At 38.9% G+C, this 23,156-nt stretch overlaps 1 protein-coding gene across 1 annotated transcript in view; it reads right to left on the bottom strand.

Annotated features, from left to right (window-relative positions):
- The window catches only part of FERMT2 (FERM domain containing kindlin 2), a 71,194-nt gene extending 49,022 nt beyond the window's left edge, over nt 1-22,172 (bottom strand). Inside the window, exons 1-3 of the mRNA XM_060096204.1 lie at nt 22,057-22,172; nt 21,480-21,645; nt 304-537 (exon numbers count right to left, since the gene is read on the bottom strand). Of these exons, the coding sequence (XP_059952187.1) occupies nt 304-537; nt 21,480-21,636 (391 nt within the window). The 5' untranslated portion in view covers nt 21,637-21,645; nt 22,057-22,172. The remainder of the gene's footprint in view (nt 1-303; nt 538-21,479; nt 21,646-22,056) is intronic.
- Nucleotides 22,173-23,156: the final 984 nt, after the last annotated feature.

Below are 23,156 nucleotides of genomic sequence, written 5' to 3'. Positions count from 1 at the left end.
ATCACTCTGAAAATAATTGCCTGTTCCCTTCTCCTTCCCATAAAAATAAAGTCATCAGAATGAGGCATTAAATAATATATATTTCTAATAAGGAAATACTAGACACCTCCTGTTCTACCATAACTCAACATTTCTTTACCTTAAAGTAATATAAAAACTTTAAAGAATAAAGTAATAATTTCACAAATACACAAACACAGATAGCTCACCCCAATCCCTACTCCTTGAGATAAACTCAATGTCAGTCATCAGTCACATACATATCATGCAACTCATAATTTCATGAATTTATCTAATACTTACTAAAAGTCTTACAGATGTCAGAAACAGCTTTGAAGACTCTGTCAGAGAAATTCACTTTCACCTTCACATACTTCATGTTGGGAAGTTGCAGACGGAGCAGCTTGTGCTGGGGGGTGAACTGAAGCTTAGCATCTGCCTGAACGCCATACTTGTCCAAGGTCCAATGTGTCTTGAGGAGCCAAGTTCTCTTCTTTTCCCACCACAGAGCATGGTCAGACCAATCTTTTTTTACATCTGTTAAACAAACAAACAAAACACTTCTAAAAATCATCAAGATCACCTTGAGAGAAATCATAAGCAGAAAACTAAATAACTGGGTATTTAATATGATCAACTAATTAAATACTAAGTGCCTGTTTTGTGATAGGTACAAAAGAAATACTAAATAGCTGAGAAAACATTCTGCCCTTGAAAGCTAGTATAGAAGGGAGCTGAGGCAGAATACACAGGGTAACTAGTAATGCTTAAGGGGAACACACAAATGACGAAGAGAGTAAGTACTCTCTGTAGGCATTCCGAGAACAAAGAGAACCCTGGGGACTAGAATCAGAAGGATTCATGATGAGGTGGAGTTGGTGGATTCTGAGCCCAGCCTCGAGGAATGGACAATATTCTGATGATAAAATAGGTGTGAGGTATATGAGGCTGCAGAGGCATGCTGAGGTTAATGAGTGGTGAAAAGTAAGATGGAACCAAAGTGAACAAAAACCCAATATCCTAGGTAAAGAAGAGACTGGAAAAGAAAACATCCACGAGTAACACTTAATAACTTATTAAGAGAAAACAAAAACAAAAAAACTACACTCCCAACCACACACCCAAATACACATCCAAGAAAAGTAACTTATAAGTCACACTGTCCAACATTTTTTCCCCAATATATTTCGGTACAAGAGAAAACATTAGTATCTGTTATACTCTTTAACATCCTCATGCAATTAAATTAAATGAAAATAAATTTATAACAAATAAAGAGTATAATTTACACAAGATTTGGCTACCCCCAGATACAGCAGATCATAACAATAAACTTGCAAATAAAAGCCAACTTTAGCTAGTTCTTAAAGTAACAATAAAAGTAAAGACTTTTTGGATCAATTATATGATAAACTAAGAACCAAAAAAGGGGGAGAGGATATTAAAAAAAAAAACAACACAGTATTAGCCAAACAAAGCTTTGCAGGGGAAGAAAAAAAATGAGAAATATTATCATGATTATCATGTTCATTTTAATACAGTTTTAAAAAGAATTGGTCAATTTTAAGAAGATAAATTTAAAAGTATACACTAACCTGAAATGGTTTTTTAGCACCTGTCTACCAGAAAGCTTCAGAGTAAAAAATCAAACCACCACACTGATTATGAGCCTAGAAACACTTTCTATAATGGCGAAATTTACTTGATATAATTAACTTCTCCTCATTATGGAAGAAACACATCACAGGTGGGAAAAAGACTTTCAATTCCCCCAGACATTTAAAAAAATATTTTAATTAGTAAGTACTTTAATGGGAGAACTGTAATTACTTGTGATTATATTGCCATTTTGAAATTTCAATATTTGTTTTGGGAAAGCCCAGTCAATTATGTTACTTGAAGTTTGGCTGCAGAATCACATATTTTACTACCACTTACTTAGTTGTGACACAATGTATATAGTACCCTGCATCTTAAATTATTTTCCAGCACAGAATTTTTTTTAAATATTTATTTATTTATTTGGCTGTGCCGGGTCTTAGTTGTGGCATGTGGGATCCAGCTCCCTGACCAGGTATCGAACCCAGGCCCCCTGCCTTGGGAGCATGGAGTCTTAACCACTGGACCACCAGGGAAGTCCCATCCAGCACAGAATTTATCAGCTAAATTTTAGAAACAGCAAATCTGATCTAGCTCACAAGAACACAACCAAGGTTGGGACCTTTTCATATACTATGAGGTAAATGTCACACACGTTACAGATGGTTTACTTTTTTCTTCAGGAATAAAGAACCCAAGGCAGAAAAAGATGATTTGTAAAGAATGATAGTAACCAAGCAGAGCAAGGCTGAGCTGAACTGAATTAATTGATTGTACTTTCTTCCCCATGTCTCAATCCATTCACTTCTGCTGCCAATATCAACCATTAAGGAAGCTACAACATATATTCCCAGTGGGGGGAGAAGAGAGGGAAAAGCTGTACACCGCTAATAATAATAATAGTTTTGTAAATACTGACTTAAGTCATTTGGGTTCCCTTTGACTTAAATCAAAAGACAATCCTGAAATAAGAACTTTGGCACAAGTAGCTTATTTGGGGTCGGGGCGGGGGCGGGGGGGAACCCCAGGAAGCATACCTGAGGGGATTAGGAAAAGCGAAACAGAGGGAGAAAAGTCTATGAAGGATTCATTAACTTCTGTGGATAACTGGAGTTCAGTCCTGTGAGATACCCTCCGGGGAATTACATAGACTATGACTTAGAATTATCCCCCTAAGGAAAGAGAAAGCTGGGGCATCTATCCAATTCCTTGGTTGAGGGTTGCTCCTAGGGCCATTAAATTCCCAGCATTTCCCCAGCTGCCACGCACGGGCTGGCCACCCTACACTCAAGCAGTTAACTCACCAAGGCTGAAATATTTACCACACGGACTTTTACAGAAAGACTTTGTAGGCCCGGATGCAATAAAATCTCAACTTTGCATCAATTAGGCTTCAAACGCTGACCTCAGAAACAGGTACCTCCCGTGATCTTCCTCTTTAAAAATTTAACCCTCCCCATCAATTCCACCTTGGTTTTTTACACCAAAGGAACAGCACCCCTGCATCCAATAAGAATAAACATTGACAAGAAGGACATATAATCCAAAGATTGTGTACTAGAAACCTATGAATAGTTTGTTTACCCACAGAAAGAGAAAATCTTTTACTGACTGGCAACACTGGTAAAATCAGTCTTTTTTACCCACAGAGAATAGGAGATAAGTAACAATATAGGAAAGAAAAACTACCCCAAATAAAAGCAGAAACAGGACACCAGAAAAGATCTGAAGTGTCGATAGGGCACATGCCAAGAGACAAAAACAGAGAAAAGCAGGCATTCTGACAGCAAAAGAAGTAGTCAGTGTTAGAAGATGGAATGGTTGGACTATGGGAGCCTGTAACATATGTTCAAATTGTATAATTTTTGGTAGCATTCTTGAAGACTCAAAATACCAGCAACCTAAACAGCATTAATTATAAGATAATCACTACTACAGAAGAAGAACAAACAGCATCTATAAAATATTCATTAATTCCACAAATATCTACTGAACATTTACTATGTGCCAGAAGGCACTATTCTAGGCTAGAGATACAGTGATGAGAAGAACAAAGTTATAGCATCTTTCCAAGGTCAATATGACTAGAATTGAGGAGGTGAAGCATCAGAGAGCTCAGCAGAAGCCTTGTATATCATAAAGTTGTTTAGCTTTTATTATGTGTGTGAGAGAAGCCACTAGAGCAGTGTTTTTCAGCTTGTTTGGCATTAGAATTATCTGAGCAACTTTTCAAATAGAGTAATGCCTGGACTCAGCCCAAACCACTCTGGGTGTGGGTCTAGAAATTGATTTTAAGCAGGGGAGTGAATTTTTCCTCTTCTTTCGCTCAAGACAATCCCTCCTATATGAAATGATTATGTTCCAAAAGTTCTTTTAAGTCTTAGAATTTAGATTTGCCACAAAGAAACATTATAAATAGGTTCCAGACTGTTACTCAAATCTAAAATAGCCCAAAGTATACTACTAGCAATATTACACTAAACTGATATAAGGCTTTTGCAGAATATATGGTTGATGTTCAACTAGAGATGTAAGGAAAACTGCTAAGTGGCACCCGCAGACTGTGGGTTGGATGGAGAGGAAGAAAGACAATGTTGCTGGTAGGCTGTGAGGGAGACAAGGGCTTCCGGCTAAAGTAGGGCACTTGGCTACTCCCTCCTCATCCTTCCATAAACTCCAGGAATTAACTGGCCTCCTTCCTCATTCCCAGCTACAATTTGTTGTCTTAGGCCAAGGTTTCTTTCCTCTACTAAAGCTCCTAAAAACAGAAGAGCTTTACCTTCTGCTTTCCTAATTCCTGAAACATACAACTATTCTGATGTTTCTAATGAAATGTTATTGCCAATAATGTGTAAAGGCAAGGTCTACAAGTAAAATTAATGCTTAAGTAAGTTTAAAAAATTATCTCTATAATGTTATCCCTAATGTTTATTGAAATGTAAAGGACATTATATATTAATTTTGCTTTTCGATCACATAATCTTTTGTTCTTAAGAACTCCTCACTCTCACTCTTTTAGGTCTCTCTCCTCCCAAACTCCTTTTAATTTCAGAGGTGAGGCAGCTGAGGATACTGCTCCCTTGTTTTTAGGATGTGCCCTCTTGTTCTTGTTTTTAATCACTCAGACCTTCAAAAAAGGAAACAGGCAAAATGGATGAAGTGTTGCTCTTCAGGTACACAACCAATAAATGAATCAATAAACATTTTCCAAGGACCTACCATATGCCAGACACTAAACTAGGCCATGGGAATATATAATTAGTTACGTAAGAATTCCCATCAAAGAGTCACTTACAGTCCAAGTGAGGGACGCAGACAGTGGCACAAAGATCAGAATCCAGTTCTAACAGGTATCTAACTGATATCTCAACTGAAGAGTCAGCATGAAAAAATGGGCTCACAGACTAAATTTATGTTCACTCAGCTCTGCCCAAGGTAAACAAACTCTGTCTCCCAGGCACACAGAGACCTGGTATTTCCACTTTATTTAATCATTTCTTTACCTCCCTACAGATGTCCAATCTATCCTCTTCCTCACTCCTAAATACCTATTTCCTATAAGACTGCTAGTTCATTAGGGTCTCAAAGAACTACGGGGAAATAGTCAGTCAAACCACTCCATTTCTCTGTTCCAATACTATCCATACTTTGGAATGTCAATTTATTTATATATAATGGACTCCAGTCCCCACCATACACCAAGAAGCTAATCAATTCAAGATATATCCTAAGAAAGATAAGGATTACACCAGATAATTAAGGACTACACCATGGAAACTGTGATTCAAGTGAGGGTTGGTTTCAGGAGGTCCTTCCTAGAACCGGCCAACACTACAAAGTCACTCATCGGTTCACTCTCGAAACACCAAGTGTGAAGGAATATTTATATTATGCATGTCTTTAACTGATTTAACAATGGCAGCTACAGACCATAAAACTCAAAAAGGTTATGGTTAGTAGCTATTTTACTATTTGAAGAATGCGTATAGTACTATGCAAAATTAAACTGAGTTCAAAATAAGTGAAGAACACAAACAGGTATCAACTGCAAAGACGCAATTTAGAAAAATAATGTAATTAACCACTTTTGATTTTACATTAGAAACTAGAATTATATAAAATGAATACTCTATCATCTAAAAATAATTGAAATAACTTCCAAGTCATTCCTCTCTTCTTTAAGACTGTTCTACAGAGACCAGAAGTAAATTCCTCAATTATTTTTAATCTTATTCTAGAAGAGTAACCCTCCCTTCCAGACTACGCTTCATTCTAGAGGAATAATCCCCAACAGATTCTCAGCAGTGTATTCTATACTACATTACTACAACGTTATCTATGACTGAATCAAAGTTACTATAATAGGATTATTAGTATACTAGAAAGAAGTATATTCCTGATTTTCCACAGCTATGAAAAGCAGAAACAGACTGCTTTAAAAAAAGTCCCAGAGCTAACTCAGCTGACATATACTTTTGTTTGTTAATCAATAAAATGAAAAAAGGAAACACTAGCAATGAAGCATGTAAATATTCCATAATTCAGTAACTGTCCCCCACTCACCCCGTCCATTCAACAAATTAAGGGAGACTACACCAAGATCATACAAATAGTAATTATATTAACCTAATCTTTAAATCTTTAAAATTGAATATCTCTCTCCAAGGTCTAGTTTCTTCCTCAGCTCTTCTTTCTATCCAAGTACTATGGAATTTACCTCTCAAACAGCTGTTAAATTTGTCCCTTCCTTTCTTTTTATTACACTGCTTTAGCTTAAGCCCTCAGCATCTCTTGTCTGAACTACTATAATCCCATTTTTTACAAAACTATCTGAGTTATCTTTTAAAATGCAAATTTGATCATTTTACTTCTCTACGTAACTTTACAGGTCCTTCTGTTGCTGAAGTGTTTTATCACCTCTTAGCAGGTTACATAACCCTTAACTATCTGTGCCCCACACTGCTTGGCTATCCCCAGGTACAGCTCATGCTCTGGCCCAGTTTGTGAAACAACTTGATGTTTTGTGCGTCCTTGATTGGATACCTTTCTCTTCCCCCCTCATCAAGCTGACAAAATCCTGCACAAAAACCAAATATTACCATCTCCAAGCCTTCCTGTTAAAGCAGTTACGTACATCTTAGCACTCTGAATAATATACCACACTTTATTATAATTGATTTTATGTAACTACCTTCTTCCACTCGATTAAGGGTCTTTGATCTTATGTATCTTGTACCTCAAAGGCAGAGCCCAGGGACTTTCCTGGTGGTGCAGCGGTTAAGAATCCACCTGCCAATGCAGGAGACATGGGTTCGATCCCTGGTCCAGGAAGATCCCACATGCCACAGAGCAACTAAGCCCATGCGTCACAACTATTGAGCCTGCACTCTAGAGCTCGCAAGCCACAACTACTGAGCCCTCATGCCACAACTACTGAAGCCCACGTGTGCCGAGAGCCCGTGCTCCACAACAAGAGAAGCCACCACAATGAGAAACACGTGCACCGCAAGGAAGAGTAGCCCCCGTTCGCCGCAACTAGAGAAAGCCCGAGTGCAGCAATGAAGACCCAAAATAGCCGAAAATAAATAATAAATAAATTTTTAAAAAGGCAGAGCCCAGGGCCTGGCACATAGAATTAAACCAATAAATATTTGTAATATGCAGGCAACGTGTAAACTCTTAAGTGTATACAGGCAAATGAAAAATAATAAAACTGGTTATTTACTGTACTGTAATTTAAAACATTAGAAATACTGAGAAGTGTTACACTTCTTTGTAAAAACTTACCAAGAGTAGTTTTATTCATTTATTTATTTATTTTCGCTGCACCAGGTCTTGCTGCATGAGGGATCTCTAGTTGCAGCATGCAGACTTCTTAGTTGCAGCATGTGGACTCTTAGTTGAGGCATGCATGTGGGATCTAGTTCCCCGACCAGAGACCGAACCCGGGCCCCCTGCATTGGGAGCGTGGAGTTTTACCCACTGGACCACCAGGGAAGTCCCCAAGAATAGTTTAAATACTACTTGTCTATGCCCTGGCAAATTATCACACTCCTTTCTAGGTTTGGAGCAATTTCCAACATTTTATCCTGCATACTTTCAATGCCATGCTATATCTCCGCGAGTTCCTTTAATATGCAATTTTTTGCTGGTGTCACTTCCTCTGAGACATCTTTGTCTTTTTTGTCATACCACTTATCTCATTTATGTCAATAAGTTTGCCTTCACTAAATTCCTCTGGCTGTATATCTAGAGTCTCTTAAATGGCAACAGCACCCACATTCCCATGGTGAGCTGTTTCTTCTATAACTCCATTTATGCTTGATTCAAATTTCAGTTCTGGCATCACCACTTTTTGGATTTTTCTGCTGCACATTTATCTTTGTTGGCCAACTCCCTCTTTCAGTTATCCATTAAAAAAAAAATCTCATGAGTTTATCAGTGGGAGAAAAAGAAGCAACACAACTACATATGCTGTCTATGCATGAACACAAATATACAGTAACCAATCATGGACAGACTGAAATATGTGATATGACTGGTCACTGATCATGATACACGTTATTGACACAGTGAATTGTAGACTGAAGAGCTAGAAGCAAAGTTGGTACTTTATGCAATTACTCAAAGTATGGTGGTAACTAAAATGTGAACCATGTTGTTGGATAACTCGTGTTAACTAAACCATGATAACTGAAATATGTGCATACTGAAACTGTGCAAAATACTGATGGTTTCCAAAAATCTGATATGTCCTTTTCTTAAAAAAGATGTTTTTCATCTGTTAGCATAAGCAGTAAACTGCTTCAAACTTTACATATCATTCAAATTGCCAAATTATTTCAATTAAAGTACCCCATTCAATTTTAGCTTAAGAAAATTATTGGGGGCCTCCCTGGTGGCGCAAGTGGTTGAGAGTCCGCCTGCCGATGCAGGGGATACGGGTTCGTGCCCCGGTCTGGGAGGATCCCATATGCCGCGGAGCGGCTGGGCCCGTGAGCCATGGCCGCTGAGCCTGCGCGTCCGGAGCCTGTGCTCCGCAACGGGGGAGGCCACAACAGTGAGAGGCCCGTGTACAGCAAAAAACAACAAAAAAAAATTATTGGTTTACATTAAGACTTCAATGACTGACTAAAGCAGATGCATCACCCAGTTTTCAAAAACATTTAGAAACTAAACTCCTGATTAAAAAGTGACTAACTGATGTTTCTTTGACATAGCTAACTTGATTGAAAATTAGGAATTCACTCATCAAAACAAAACAAAATCAACTAAGTTTACAAATGGCCTTCTGAAGTTACTCACAAACCCAAAATAATGTTTATCAATTTCAATATCAATTATTTCCTATTACAAAATATACTAACTCAAAGTAGTTAAGAAGCTTTACCAGATGACATACATGCATGCAATTAGAGTGCGCACAAATAGAAGTCATGTCACTTATTCATTTCCAGAGGGTGGGTAGCTTTCTATCCAATCCAACGGCTTACTACTAATTTGGTTCAACTTGACTTAGTTCCTAGAAGACTGGACTCAGAGTCCATGCAATGTCAACATGTAACAAATTTTAAGGGAGTTAACATCAAGGCTGAATGTATCAGTTAGTATTTGACTCACAGAGGTAATAACTGGATTTGCCTTTTCAAGTTGGTCAAAGGCACTAGCTATTTTATAGTTCAAAAAAGAAGTAACTTAAGAATATTTTATTGGCTTTGACATTTAAAATTTATCTCAGAAACAAATTCTAATACAGGACTGGAGTGCAGACTACTGAAAAAATATTTCTTGGAATCCAAGAGGCTTATTACTGCTTGTATCTTATGTTACTGACACATATGTACATGATGAACTCCAAATTTGTAAAGATCCAATTTAAAATCTATTATTGGTATCTCACAGCTCTTAGTACAACACTAAGTCTTCTAAACCTGGTTTACAATGCACTTCAAGCACTTGCTTATTTCTTAAGCCTGTCAAGTCATGGGTTCCCCAGGACCATGCCTCTATCATCATTAGACTTCTTTCAGTTCCTCAGATGGCAGCCTTCCCTTGTTCCCATGCTCTCATGCTGGGACTTCTCATCTTCTCCCAACCTGTTGTTCTTTTAACCCATGCCCCCATGCGAAGATCCTCTGTCACTCTTCTGGCTAATTCCTACTCTACCGTCAGCCCTTGTTTTAAAAGTAATTTCCTCCAGAAACCCTTCCCCATTGACTAGGTCAGGTTCCCCAGTACATACTCTCATAACTATTTCAATTATCCTAACACTCATCACATTATAGCAATTACTTATTTAAAGACTGCCTTGCCCCTAAGACTCTAAGTTGAATGAGTGTAAGGAATAAGCTAATTTTGTTCACTTCTTTTCTCTCCCATTCATAGTATGGTATCCAGCATTCAGCAGGTTCTCATTTAAAACATTAAGTGGGTGAGTGAAGGAATAATAGAACAGAATATCATTTCCTCACTTACTTAACTATATCTTTCCTCTCTATAATTATTATCTTCTACTTCTCTAAGCTGGTCTCCAGAACACCATAAACACTGCAATCCTCAATCCAGAATGCCTTTCTTCCTAACTTTTCACCCTGGCCCTCTTTAAATAAAGTCAGTCTCTGTTCATGCTTCTAAATCTCCACCACCTTCCTGTACCACTTATTTGGCACTTCACAACCAGACTGTCAACTCAAAGCAATCTTCTGTTTTCATTTTGGTACTAGAAAGCTGCTCACATTTTGAGTGGGGACTATGTCCCATTACCTAATATAATGGTTGGCCCTCCATAAACGTTTTGCTTGCTGCTACTACTGATGAGGTCAAGTTCATGTACCTCTTTAATCCCCAAAAAAGTCTCATGTTATAAACTTCTCTAACCTATTGAAAACAGAATATGAGTGTACAGACTTTAGGTAGGAATATTTACATGCGAATGTCTCCTCTTGCTCTAAAGCCCCTCTTTCCTAGTCTAAGTTCTTTAAGGCATTTATTCCCCAAACTCATAAGGTAAGATATTTAATAGTGAGATATCCCAGAGGTCCATTAGGACCCTCAATAAAATAACACCAGTTACTCTAACAGAACTTACTATGTGTGCTTTACACATATGTATTCATTTAATCCTCACAACAACCCTATGAGGTAAGTATACCATTATCTCCATTTTACTTGTAAGGAAACTAAGTCACAGCAATGCGAAATAACTTGACACGAGGTCACAAAGCTTATAGGGAGTGAAGCCAGTATTTAAACCCAAGGCAGTGTGGCTTCGGGGAATATATTCGGAGTTCAGAACCATTAAACAAAACTTACAAAAGCAAGAAAATAAGAAGGGGTTTCTGGTTAAGTACTACATAAATACAATGAAAATGAATTAGCCTACCTCAATCCACAGTTCAGATTTATGTTTTAGGTTTACACAGTATTTGAAGGACAACTGAGGATAACATTTTTTTGAGCTCTTAATATAGGCAGTCTACTTATTACCAGGGATTCTGTTAATACTTTTAACACCATACTCAGCTGGTTAACTGAGTAACTCCAAGAAACAGGGAAGTAAACTAAGGTTAAGGTTAAATGAGACTAATAATCAGGAGAGGTTAAAATAACATGCCAAGGTCATATATAACTCTAAGTGGCATGTCTTAGACTTAAGTTCTTAAACACTAACAAAGTTCACCTTTTAAAGAAGGCACTTGCCTAAACCAGAATATTAAATTTATTGGAAATACCCTCCATTTAAGCATAGTTCATCTATAATTTTGTACATATTGAAGCATAAAATTTACTGTGTTTAAAACATGTTAAACTTTTTAAAAATATTACCCATAGTGATGCAAGTTAGCATAATAAAGTTAAAATGCATTCCTAATATGGTAGAGGATAAATCAGTACTATTTGGCTTACCTTTAGAAATGACACTTTCTCAATCTTTTATAAAATATTATTTCTCTAGCTCAGTAAAAGGGAACATTTTACACAGCTACATTTCATCACCAACATAGCTACATTTACAAAGGCTATTCTAAAACACTTCATATATATTAACTAACTGAATCCTTATAATAATCCTAGGATAAAGATACTATTATTATTCCCATTTTACAGATGAGCAAGCAGAGGCACAGACAGGTAGGTCACAGAGCTGCACAGCTAGAATATGGTAAAGTCAGGACTGTGACACAGTCAGGAGGCCCTCCCACAGTCTGTGGTCCACAACAAGGGCATTCTATCACAGCAACAGATTTCATCAACACCTTGCATAAAACCTCAAAATGATACAGCAATTGTTTGCTTTCTTCAAGTTATTTTTAATTTCAAAGGTTATGAAATTCAGGAACTGCATTAAGGAACAATAAGCTGGGAGGCACTTATCCAACAGACATCTTCATCTAGAATAAATAATGCTGGCACTTTATTGGTGTTTTATTCATAACCTTGAGTGTTCCATTAAGAAAAGATATCAAAACCATCAATACACTGATGCTTTAACATCACAATTGATCTTTAAAATACTTAATGTAGTTTTTAGTTACAGCATAATATAAGATAGGTAAATATCTCAGAAAAGATTCACTACAGATTCCAAAGCAAATGTCACCTCCTCTGGGCCGAAAGTTATCAGCTCCATAACCTTGAAAACTGTATAAGGGTTGCCCAAGGATACACTGAAACTGGATCGTCCTTATACACCTAAATAGTAGATAATCGAGTCTGAAAACTGAATCGTGAAAGGAAAGGAAATTGAAATGTAAACTCCACATTTCAATGATTTATTGCTTATCTTCTTCTCTTAAGAACACTGATTCACTTAGAAGCAAAATTATTGAAACTGAGAGAAAATATCAGAAAATAAAATTTTCAAAACATTTTACCACGTAACTCTGAGTCACTATGAATAAACAGTGTAGTATTCTCAATGAAGGAAGGTAGACCAGGATTCAAATAATGACCTTTTATACATGACAGTACTGTTTTAGTTTATCTTCCAGTTTAGAGAAAGATCATACTTGAAAAATAATTTTCAAAGAACTCTAATAACATTACAAAGGTAAGGGAACAAACATAAATGAAGGCTTATTCTGTGTTTATCTATATTGTACAAGTAAGGAAACTGAGATCCTTAATGTGAAAACCCTGACTTAAAAACTTTAAAAAAATCACATAGCTATTAAGTGGGATGGTCAGGATTGGAATCCAGACTTAATTCTTTCTATAATATTAAACCCTAAAACGTTTATTATTCAATGATGCTTTACTATAGATTTATTTTTATGACTAAAGTTCTAAAAAATCTAACTTTTCTAGTAGATTGATGATAAACCAGTTTTCATTGGACTATTATTTTACACCCCAGATTCTACCAAATTAAAGTTGTAATTATTTTAAATTGATATGATGCAATTATTTCCTTTCTAATACATTATCACTACTGTACCTCACATATTCCTCCTTATTAACATACAAATAGACAGAAGCTATGCAACTTACATGACAAAATCTTTGAGACCTTGACTAGGCCAATTTCCTTGCATGAGACAATTTTTTAAAAGTTCAATCCAGGAAAGAAAAAACTTGATAAAATGGACTTCCTCAAAATTTTTAAATTTTGCTCTCTGAAAGATACTGTTAAAATAAAAAGACAAGCCATAGACTGGGAGGAAATACTGCAAAACACGTATCTGATTAAGTACTTGTATCTAGAATAAAGAACTCTTAAAACTCAGTAAGAAAACAAACAACACAATTTAAAAAAATAGGCAAAAGATATGAAGACTGTTCACTAAGATACACAGATGACATATAAGCATGTGAAAAGCTTCCCATCATTAGTCATTAGGGAAATGTGAATTAAAATCATAATGAGATACCACTACATACTTTATTAGACTAAACAAAAACAAAAACACCTGACAATACCAAGTGCTAAGGGAGGACTGACAGCAATTGGAACTCTCACAAAATTTTTTTCCAATTCTTATACCATGCTGATAGGCATGCAAAATGATGTGGTCACTTCGGAAAAGCTTGGCAGTTTCCTAAAAAATCTAAGCATAGGGGGACGGTGGTGGTGGTGGTGGTGGTGGTGGGATGAACTGGGAGATTGGGATTGACATGTATACACTAACATGCATAAAACAGACAACTAATGAGAACCTGCTGCATAAAAAATAAAATAAAATAAAATTCAAAAAATAAATTTAAGCATATACTTAGGATACTACCCAGCAATCCCTCTCCTTGGTAGTTATCCAAGAGAAATGAAAATACACATTCATGGAAATGTCTACAACAGTCCAATTCATAATCTCCCCAAACTGGAAACAACACTGGTAGACTGGAAACACTGGAAACAAGTGGTAGATGGATAAACTGTGGTACACATCCATACAATGAACTATAACTCAACAACAACAACAAAAAACTACTGATACACACAAATCTAAAATGTATTATGCTAAAAATATTTTTTAAATAAAATAAAATGTATTATACTAAGCAAAAGAAACCACCCTCAAAGCTACATGGTTCCATTTATATGACATTCTAGAAAAGGCATTCAGTGGTTTTCAGAAGCTGGGGTTGAGGGGATGGGCTGATTATAAAGCAACACAAAGACATTTTTTGTAGTGCTGGAAAAGCTCTATATCTTGATTGTGAGTGTTTTACATGACTGCATGGGTTTGTCAAAACTCAGCACATTATACTAAAAAGTATGAATTTTACTATATGTAAATTATACCTCAGTAAGCTTGACATTAAGAAAAAATTAACAAGCAAAAAATGCAATTATGCAAAAATTTGTTACAAATGAATTATACTGGATATGAATTTGTAACCACAAACCCAAGTATAGAATGTCAATCTCATTTAAAAAATTATTTTATAATATTCTTTTAGAATATCTGTTTACCTCACACTGGGCATATATACCATTTTGTAATGTACAGTGGCATCAGCATTATTAATTTTTATTTCAGTAATATAATTATTTAAATAAAAATACTGAATATGGGGCTTCCCTGGTGGTGCAGTGGTTGAGAGTCCACTTGCCAATGCAAGGGACACAAGTTCGTGCCCCGGTCCGGGAAGATCCCACATGCCGCGGAGCAGCTGGGCCCGTGAGCCATTGGCCGCTGAGCCTGCGCATCTGGAGCCTGTGCTCCGCAACGGGAGAGGCCACAACAGTGAGAGGCCCGCATACCGCAAAAAAAAAAAAAAAAAAAAAAAATACTGAATATGTTAGCTTTTTTCTTAAACCACTTTCATTAGTTTCTAAATGGGCTTAATGTTTTCATATGCCAAGACACAATTTTATATCATTCCTTTGTTTTAAGTGAATAAAAAACATACTACTGAGGCCTTCGTGGTTATAAATTTTTCAAATCTCTGGAATACCATCGTCCACTTGTTGGTCCATTCCATTTCAGAAATCTCATGAAAACAGTAGTTAAATAGCTCTTTGCTACATTACAGGGGCAGGTGTGTTTGGAAGTGAACGAAAGAGCGGAATGATAGCTATTTTCCTTGCTGTTTAGGCGGTGAGAGCACAAAGCAGTCCCGAACTAGACTCCTTCTGAGGAGTACAATTCTCCACTATTAAACAGTCTAGATTATATCTTAACTCCTTTCAAAAGGAGTCCCTCCCGGACCCCCACCCCCAGTTCAGGGTATTCAGGGACTTTCAATGCCACTCTCATTTGTAGAGCACAAAGAGTCCATGTAATGCATTTTCACATGTAGTATCTCTTTTCCCACCAAGACCTATGAGAAAGTTGTCTTAAATTTGCATTTTACAGATGTCAAAACCCACTCAGCAGATTGGATTAGTTGTCCAGTGATCACACAAACCAATATGTGGCAGAGCCAGAATATCGTTTATTATTCTATGGATGCATTAACATTTACTACAGTCTAAAGACAACCAACACTATGGGAAATCTATACCCAATGATGTCTAAAACTATTATCTGTACCTTATCCAATAGAAAGCTAAGAAGAAAACTGAACTTTAAAGATAAAAGTGTATGAAAAAGAACCTATAAAAATATCATTCTGGGCCTCCCTGGTGGCGCAAGTGGTTGGGAGTCCACCTGCCGATGCAGGGGATACGGGTTCGTGCCCTGGTCTGGGAGGATCCCATGTGCCGCGGAGCGGCTGGGCCCGTGGGCCATGGCCGCTGGGCCTGCGCGTCCGGAGCCTGCGCGTCCGGAGCCTGTGCTCCGCAACGGGGGAGGCCACAGCAGTGAGAGGCCCGCATACCGCAAAAAAAAAAAAAATAATAATAATAAAAAAAATATCATTCTAAGTGAAATTCACACTGATAAAGAATCTTAGCATTGAAAAAAGGTACAACAATGTCTTGAAAAGACAAAGGCTAAGGAACTGTTCCACAGGATGGCTATGAAGTCTGAAAACAGGTACAATTGCTTTACACGTATCTTAATGTAATATTAATAGGCCACATATTACATACTCTCCTATGGTTCCGAACTTGGTAGCCATTGTGTATATTAAAGGAAACTAAGTAAAGAGGTCAATTTAGTGACAGTTAAATGTAGAATGAAATCCTGGATGGAAAAGACAAAGGCCAGTACTGCAACAACTGGCAAATCTGAAATACGGATGCATGCCAGACAATTAGTATTGAACATGTTAGACCTGTTAGTACTGAATCAATATTACATCTCCTGAATTTGTTAACTGTAACGTAACACCTAAGAGAAAGTCCTTGTTCTTCGGTGATACATATTTTAAGTACTTATGGATGGAGGGTTATGATGTGTGCAACTACCTCAAACGGTTCCCAAAAAATGTGTCTGTGTTTACGTGTACAGAGAAACCAAGTGACAAAATGTTAACTGATGGTCTAGATGAAGATTATAGTGTTCACAGTTATTATTCTTGAACTTATAAGTTTGAAATTTCAAAAAATAAGTAGTTGAAGGTAAAAAACAAAACTTTAAATTTTCTTTCAATCTTCTTCAATAGCTAATAGACGTTTCTGACAAGATCTTTTCTAAGAAATTGAATTAAAAAGATATATTCTTTCTAGTGCCTCTATAAATAAGTTAACTCTAGTTGGAATCAAACAGCATTTGTTGATCTTTTAAAAACTGGGTATAAAACACGGGAGCAAACCACACATAATGTATCCAAGGAATAGCTTATACTTTATTAGGTGCTATGAGAATTTCAGTAAAATTTACATACTGCCCTTTATTTTAAGGAGCTTAAGATGTGCTGAGAAACATAAAATTCAATGTCCAGCTCCTGTGGATCATTAACAGTACTCTAAACACTTATAAGACAGTACATATTTAACTAAAATTTTACTCACTCTAATATATATGATTTCACCATTAGGTGTTTCTCCCACCCCACTTCAAAAGATTTTCAAATTTATTTTTATCTTAATATATTTCACTACGAATGAAGTGAAGCTGCATCATGTAGACATTTCACTTCCATGAATTCAACCATAAGCTCTCAGGGGGAAAAACTGAGGATTTCAACAGCACAACACCATTCCACGAAATAAGCATACCTTCCCCAAGGAGCACTAAGCAAGAGTATAACGGAGCTGTCCAGTAACATATGTGTCTCTCCCTGTGTGCATCTTGCCAAGCTCTGATCCTAGTATTCAAAGTATTTTTGTGCAACAAAGCCCCTAATGCAAGCCAATTTCTTCATCTGGTGCTCAACTAAAGAAATTTATTTTTGGAGTTTCTGAAGGAAAAACTAGCTATTTTGCACTTCTGTGAGATGGAATGAATGTATGGAAACCATACTTCATGATGACTTTAAGGAATTTTTAAGGTAATTTGAACCAAAATCTTTTTTTGGGGGGGAGGGTCATCACGTGTGCTAAACTCACAGTTTAACTCAATCCTAACATGCAACTCCAACGCAAATGTACTCTATTTCATTATTATAGCAAGAACATGACACACTTTAAAGCAAGGATGACTTCTTTCCAAAGGCTACATCCAGAAACATACTCCTCAAATTTTCTAAGTCAACTCCATATATTTTTTTAGGTGCTCCTGAGTCTGCCAATTTACATTTTTTCCTCTGGATTATCATTAAATCTGATTTAACCCAACTTCTACATTCTTCCTACTCATAGAATCAGAGTTAGAAGAAACTTAGAAATCACACAGCCTATTCCCTCCAACCTCATAGAGCTGTTGGCTGGAGATTTCCATTCACTAAGTTCCATGTTATAATAAATTCCTTACTCTCTAACTACCACAAATTTTTCCAGAAAATTAAAGATCTAATTGTACACAGTCCTAAAAAGACAATTTTTATAAAGTGATACTAATAAAATGCAGTGAAACAAAGCATCTCTCTGGCATTTGGAATCCTCAACACTTACTAACCTCTGAATCCTATTGAGTAGAACAGTTTTAATAATTCTCAATGATCTCCAGAGGAACGTCAGGGAATCCCATAAAATTGGGCCTCTTCCTTACAACATTTACTTTTGAATACAATTATTTTATCATTTTTTCCTCTGATGTCTTATTTTTATAATCCTTAACGCTGGTGTCTTATATTTTAACTCTTTTCTTAAAAAAAACAAACAAAAAAAACTAGGGACTTCCCTGGAGATCCAGTGGTTAAGATGCCGTGCTTCCACTGTAGGGGGCGCGGGTTCCATCCCTGGTCAGGGAACTAGATCCCACATGCCGCCTAGTGCGGCCCAAAGAAAAAAACCAACTATAAGCTTTCAAAACTGTTTTTAACAAAAAGTACAATAAGTTTTAAAAATTCTATTTAAAGCTTCAAATCTGGATTTTTAAAAAAAATAAAGTGAAGTAACTTTTCATTTTCAGAATGAGGTCGAAATTATTTGTCTAGTAGCAACCTAAAGTCACAGATGCAAAAAGTTTCTGTGACATCAGGATATAATTCCCTAAAGCCCACCTTTTCATGGTATACACTCTTTATTTTCTTGTAAAAGGTTAGGGCAGAATGACAAATGTGTTGTGTACTAAAATTTAAAAGGGATCGTTCAGATCTTCGAATGAAAGTCATAAATCTAAGAATCATGGTTGAATGATCTTAGCTGAAGAAGCACACAAGTTCTTTATAAAATTCTAACTAAATACAAAGATGTTGTTGACATTCTAAGGAACAATTATTTACTTTTACAGCTTGCTTAATTAAAGTGCCTAAGTCTGGGATGAACACTGTACTTTCAAAATAAGGCTGACCTTCAAGGGCCAAACCTTAGTGTTGTATCATAACCCTTTTTTTGATCACAGACCTCTTTGTGAATCTAATGAAAGCTAAGAAGCCTCTAACCAAAAAATTTCACATGTGCACATACACACAAAATTTTAACACAATGTTGAGGGAAGGAGTCATCATGGACTCTATCCATCCCAGAGAATTAATTGCTACCGCTGATTATATGGAAGACAGCCTTAAAACATAATGCTTTGGTATTCATACACACTCTGATGAGAATGAGAAGGGTATCAAACACGCATCCAGAGTTTGAAAACGTAGGTGAAGGCTGTTCTGCGGCACCGTAAGTGTTCTGAGGCCAGAGCACCCTGGTCCTGCTAACTGTCCATCCCTGCTCTGCAATCCCCTCCAACATGACACCCTGTCTCATCCCTACCATGACCTCCACCTCTTATCTACACTCGGCAAGCTGCTCTGATCTACCTCCTTGACAAGTAACCATCCAGTCTGCCCTTTAGTACCTTCAGTAACACAACTTAGGGCTTCAGAAGGCAGGCCATTCCAGTTTTAGGCAGCTCTGAAGCATTATAAAGTTCTTTTCTAATCTGAGTAGCCTAGTTTGTAAATTTTAAATGCTGTCCTGAACTTCTCCTCTATTTATTTGCCAATAGGTAACAAAACAGCTTGCCATTCAAAGTATCTAATCCTAAAACCAGGAGCAAAAAATCGTTTAGCCTTACTTTTTACCAAACAGGAAAGTTAGAATTATGCTGAAAAACACTTTCTATTTGAAAGTCAAAATCTAAGAGGATAAGTATTGGCTCAGTTCAAGAAAGATGTAAGGCTTTCACGTACACAACATCTCCTACCTTGTTGGGCTTCTTTTCACTGCATAAAATATTTAAAATGCATCAACATTAAAAGATTAAAATTATAGTCACTGCAAATTAACATCAGTTCTGTCTAAAAAGTTTCTTCTCTGTATTTCTATTTATGCCTGTGATTCTGTAATAAACAGTTCTAATCAAAGCAATATAAATATAGAAGTCATTATTTATTCATTAGATAAAGCCTGGCTTTCAAGAACTACAAGTTATCTCAGTCACCTTCAACAGGTCCTTTTTCACAATAAGAAATATATCTTATTGAAACCGGAGTATTAATAAGGTCCATTTATCATATATAAAGCAATCTCTGAAGAAAATGCTTGCTTCCGTTGAAAACAAAGGAAATACAAACAAATATATTTGAAATTTTCTTCCTTAAACATAATCCCTCACTAGTGCTGAACAAAAAAGGTTCAGAAATATTCTGCACAGTGATTGATTAATCAGATAAGAACAATGCTAACCAACAGTTAAGTGGATAAACACACAGCAAAATCTCGTTTTCAAAGGGCCACCCAAGGGGGCTCTGTCCTGGGTTATGTCTCAGAGAACCAAACAATGCACAGTCCTAAGGAGGACGCTACCCTGCAAGGAGCTTCTTTATGGTCCTTCAATAATTAAACTTCCTGCAGGAATCCAAAGAAGGCCCACCTAAATGAATGCTGTCTTACACTGCAAATTACATTGGAGCACTATTTCGGTAAGTTTATGTGGTAGGTATACACTAATCCCTTGGTAAGAAATACATTTCCTGATAAATAACTACTTCTCTACTCTTCCAGAATGGCCAGAAGAAGGAATGCTGTGTTTTAAAGAGACAAACACACAAAGCCTAAAAAGATAATGCCATGCATTTCCACTTTTCAGAACCTGTATTACAAACAAATGGCCCATTAAAGCTCAGGAACAGTCCTCCAAGCATTTCTCTTGTGATAAAAGCATCTATTGAATCATTTTAGTTGATTCTTCCAGCTGAAAATGGTTTCATTCATCACAAATGTGTACTGAAAAATTTTCTTACACTTCACATTGTTGGATACCCTATTATTTAAGACTGAGTCAGTTTTAAATCAATCAACAGCTTTAAATTAATATATTTGTACCTAAGCAAATATGTCAATCTCGAATAAGTTCAATAATGTCTGCTTTTTAAAACAAATTTCTTGCACCAGCTTGTTATATAAAATCGAACGCGGGAAATAACTTAAAGCACGGACTACTATAGGTAGTCAAACACTGCCCTACCCCTTCTAAGAGTGGATGACTGCAACATTTTAATATACTCCATCACGTAGTAGTACAGCTACAAGACCTTCATATCAGCGCCAAAGTTGAACAATTTCCAGTAGAATTTATTCTTAAATAGATTTTGCATCATCCTCAATACCAAACGTCACCAACATCCAGGTACACTGAAGATGATTGATAACCACAAACCCTGTAATATAACCCTCTCAACATTCACTTGCGCACTCTTCTCATTTCTTTTAATGTGAAATCGCAAGTGTAAAGAATTAAGGAATCTTCTCCCTTTACTACGCAGTTGAGCGTATTAATCGGGAGGCTGGAATCACCACATTACGAAAATTTCTGAGTAACGATACAAAACAAGATTCAAAGGGGAAAAGGTCTATTTGCTTAAATACTGAAAGAGCTTACATTTTTTAAAAAAGTATTTACGGGATGCCAAGCAAGATTTCCAAAATCCACCCGTCCTCCCGCCTTAAGTCACCCCCCTAACCCCGCGCCCAGTCTGGGTAGTCGTTACTTTGACGCGGCCGGGATGCTACTCACCGAGTTTTTCCACCAACTTGAGCATCACCCCTCCAATGTGCACCTCCCCGGTCACTCTTAGGGTGACATCGCGGTTCAGGTCCGTCACATGAACGCTAAGTTCCCACGTCCCATCCGCATAGCAGCCATCTGGCATCCTTATCCCGTCTAGAGCCATGGCTCCTTCCTGCAAGCACGGAGGAAATGGCTCTCGTCAGCGTCACTCCCCCAAAGGCAGGCAAATCCCACCGAACTCGCAGAGTCGGCCGCGAGATGAGAGAAGGCGGAGAACGCGAGGGTTTCCGCACGAACCCAAGTTCGGGAGAGAGGCGGCGAGACCAGCTGCAGGCAGGATCCTGCGCCCCGCGCCCCTTCCCAGCGACTACCCCGCGCTCCCGCCCCACGGCGGCCCTCGGCGGACACGGCGCCGCCCGCCCCGCGCGGCCCCAGCCTAGCGGCCCTCGCCTAGCGGACCGCGGCGGGCTTCACCTGCCCGCCTGCTGGCCGCACCCAGGCTCGGGAGACGCCGCCTGCGGGCTCCACAGTCCTCCTCCCCGCCCGCGCTCCCCCTCAGTCCCCGCCGAGCCCGGCCCCTCACCGCGCGCTCCTCGCGCTCCCGGCCCGGGGCTCGCGCGGCAACAGGCGCGGGGCGAAGGCTCGCCCGGCGGCGGCGGCGGCGGCGGCGGGTCCCCTTCTCTGCGGGCGAAACGCTGCGTCCCAGCCGGAGCGACTAATGGAGTCCGGTCGTCGCGGCCCCTCGCCTCTCCCTCCGCGCTCCACCCCTCTCTCCCCGCCCCCTCCGTCCGAGTCCGGCTCCCTCCCCCTCGCCCCGCCAAGGCGCACGCAGCGGGTCCAGCCGCCTCGCCCCTCCCCCCGCGTCCCCTGCGGCCGCACTCGGGGCCGAGGCCGCGCGGACTCCCGGGCTGGGGGCGGGGCGGCGCGCGGCGGGGGAGCGAGCAGTGCGGGGGAGGCGGGGGCGCCCTCGGCGGCAGCAATCTCTGCCCCGCCGTGCGGCTGCCCTTTTATGGAAATGAAGGACCCGGCGTAGGGATTGAATCCAACATCCGGGCTCTCGGCGGCGGGACCTGAGGAGGGGGAGCCACGGGAGCGCAGCTGCCTAGCACCGGGGCGCGGATGGGCGCCGGGCGCTGGGTTCCGCGCTCGCGTCTCTGGCTCAGCGAGGGCTCGCGACGGTGGGTGTCGGCGCTTCCAGCCGGTGGAGGGGGCTCGTCCGTGAGAAACGGCCACAGGAAATTCCCAGGGCAATGTCGTTTGCAGGGAACAAAGTTCCCCCGCCCCCTTCCCTTGCCTGGAGCGAGCCCAAAAGTCTCAGGGCGGTGAGAGGGGCCGCACTCTGGGAGCTGGAGGCAGAGGGTTGGGGACGTAAAAACTTTAAAAAGTAAATGCCCAGGCCAGCTCCGTGAACCTCCAATAAAAGAATGAGAAAACCCGGAGGGAGATGAACCACAAAAATTGCTTTGCAAGCAATGTCCGGCACAATCAGCAACTCCTACTGGACTCCCAAGAGTTTGCTTGCGCTCTTAACCCATTCGGAAGCTCCAACCAGAAGTGAGTCATTTAGGTCCTACGATGCGCTTGTTAGAGGGGGAAAAATATCAGGGCAGTGAGTTTTACTCGGAAACTGTTTTTTCCAGCCTTTTCAACTCGTTGTATGTATTTGTGTATTTTTATATGCAA

Source organism: Mesoplodon densirostris, chromosome 4 (assembly GCF_025265405.1).
Source record: "Mesoplodon densirostris isolate mMesDen1 chromosome 4, mMesDen1 primary haplotype, whole genome shotgun sequence".
Taxonomy (NCBI): Eukaryota; Metazoa; Chordata; class Mammalia; order Artiodactyla; family Ziphiidae; genus Mesoplodon; species Mesoplodon densirostris.
The sequence above is the reverse complement of the archived record's forward strand: the minus strand, read 5'-3'. Positions and strand labels throughout refer to the sequence as shown.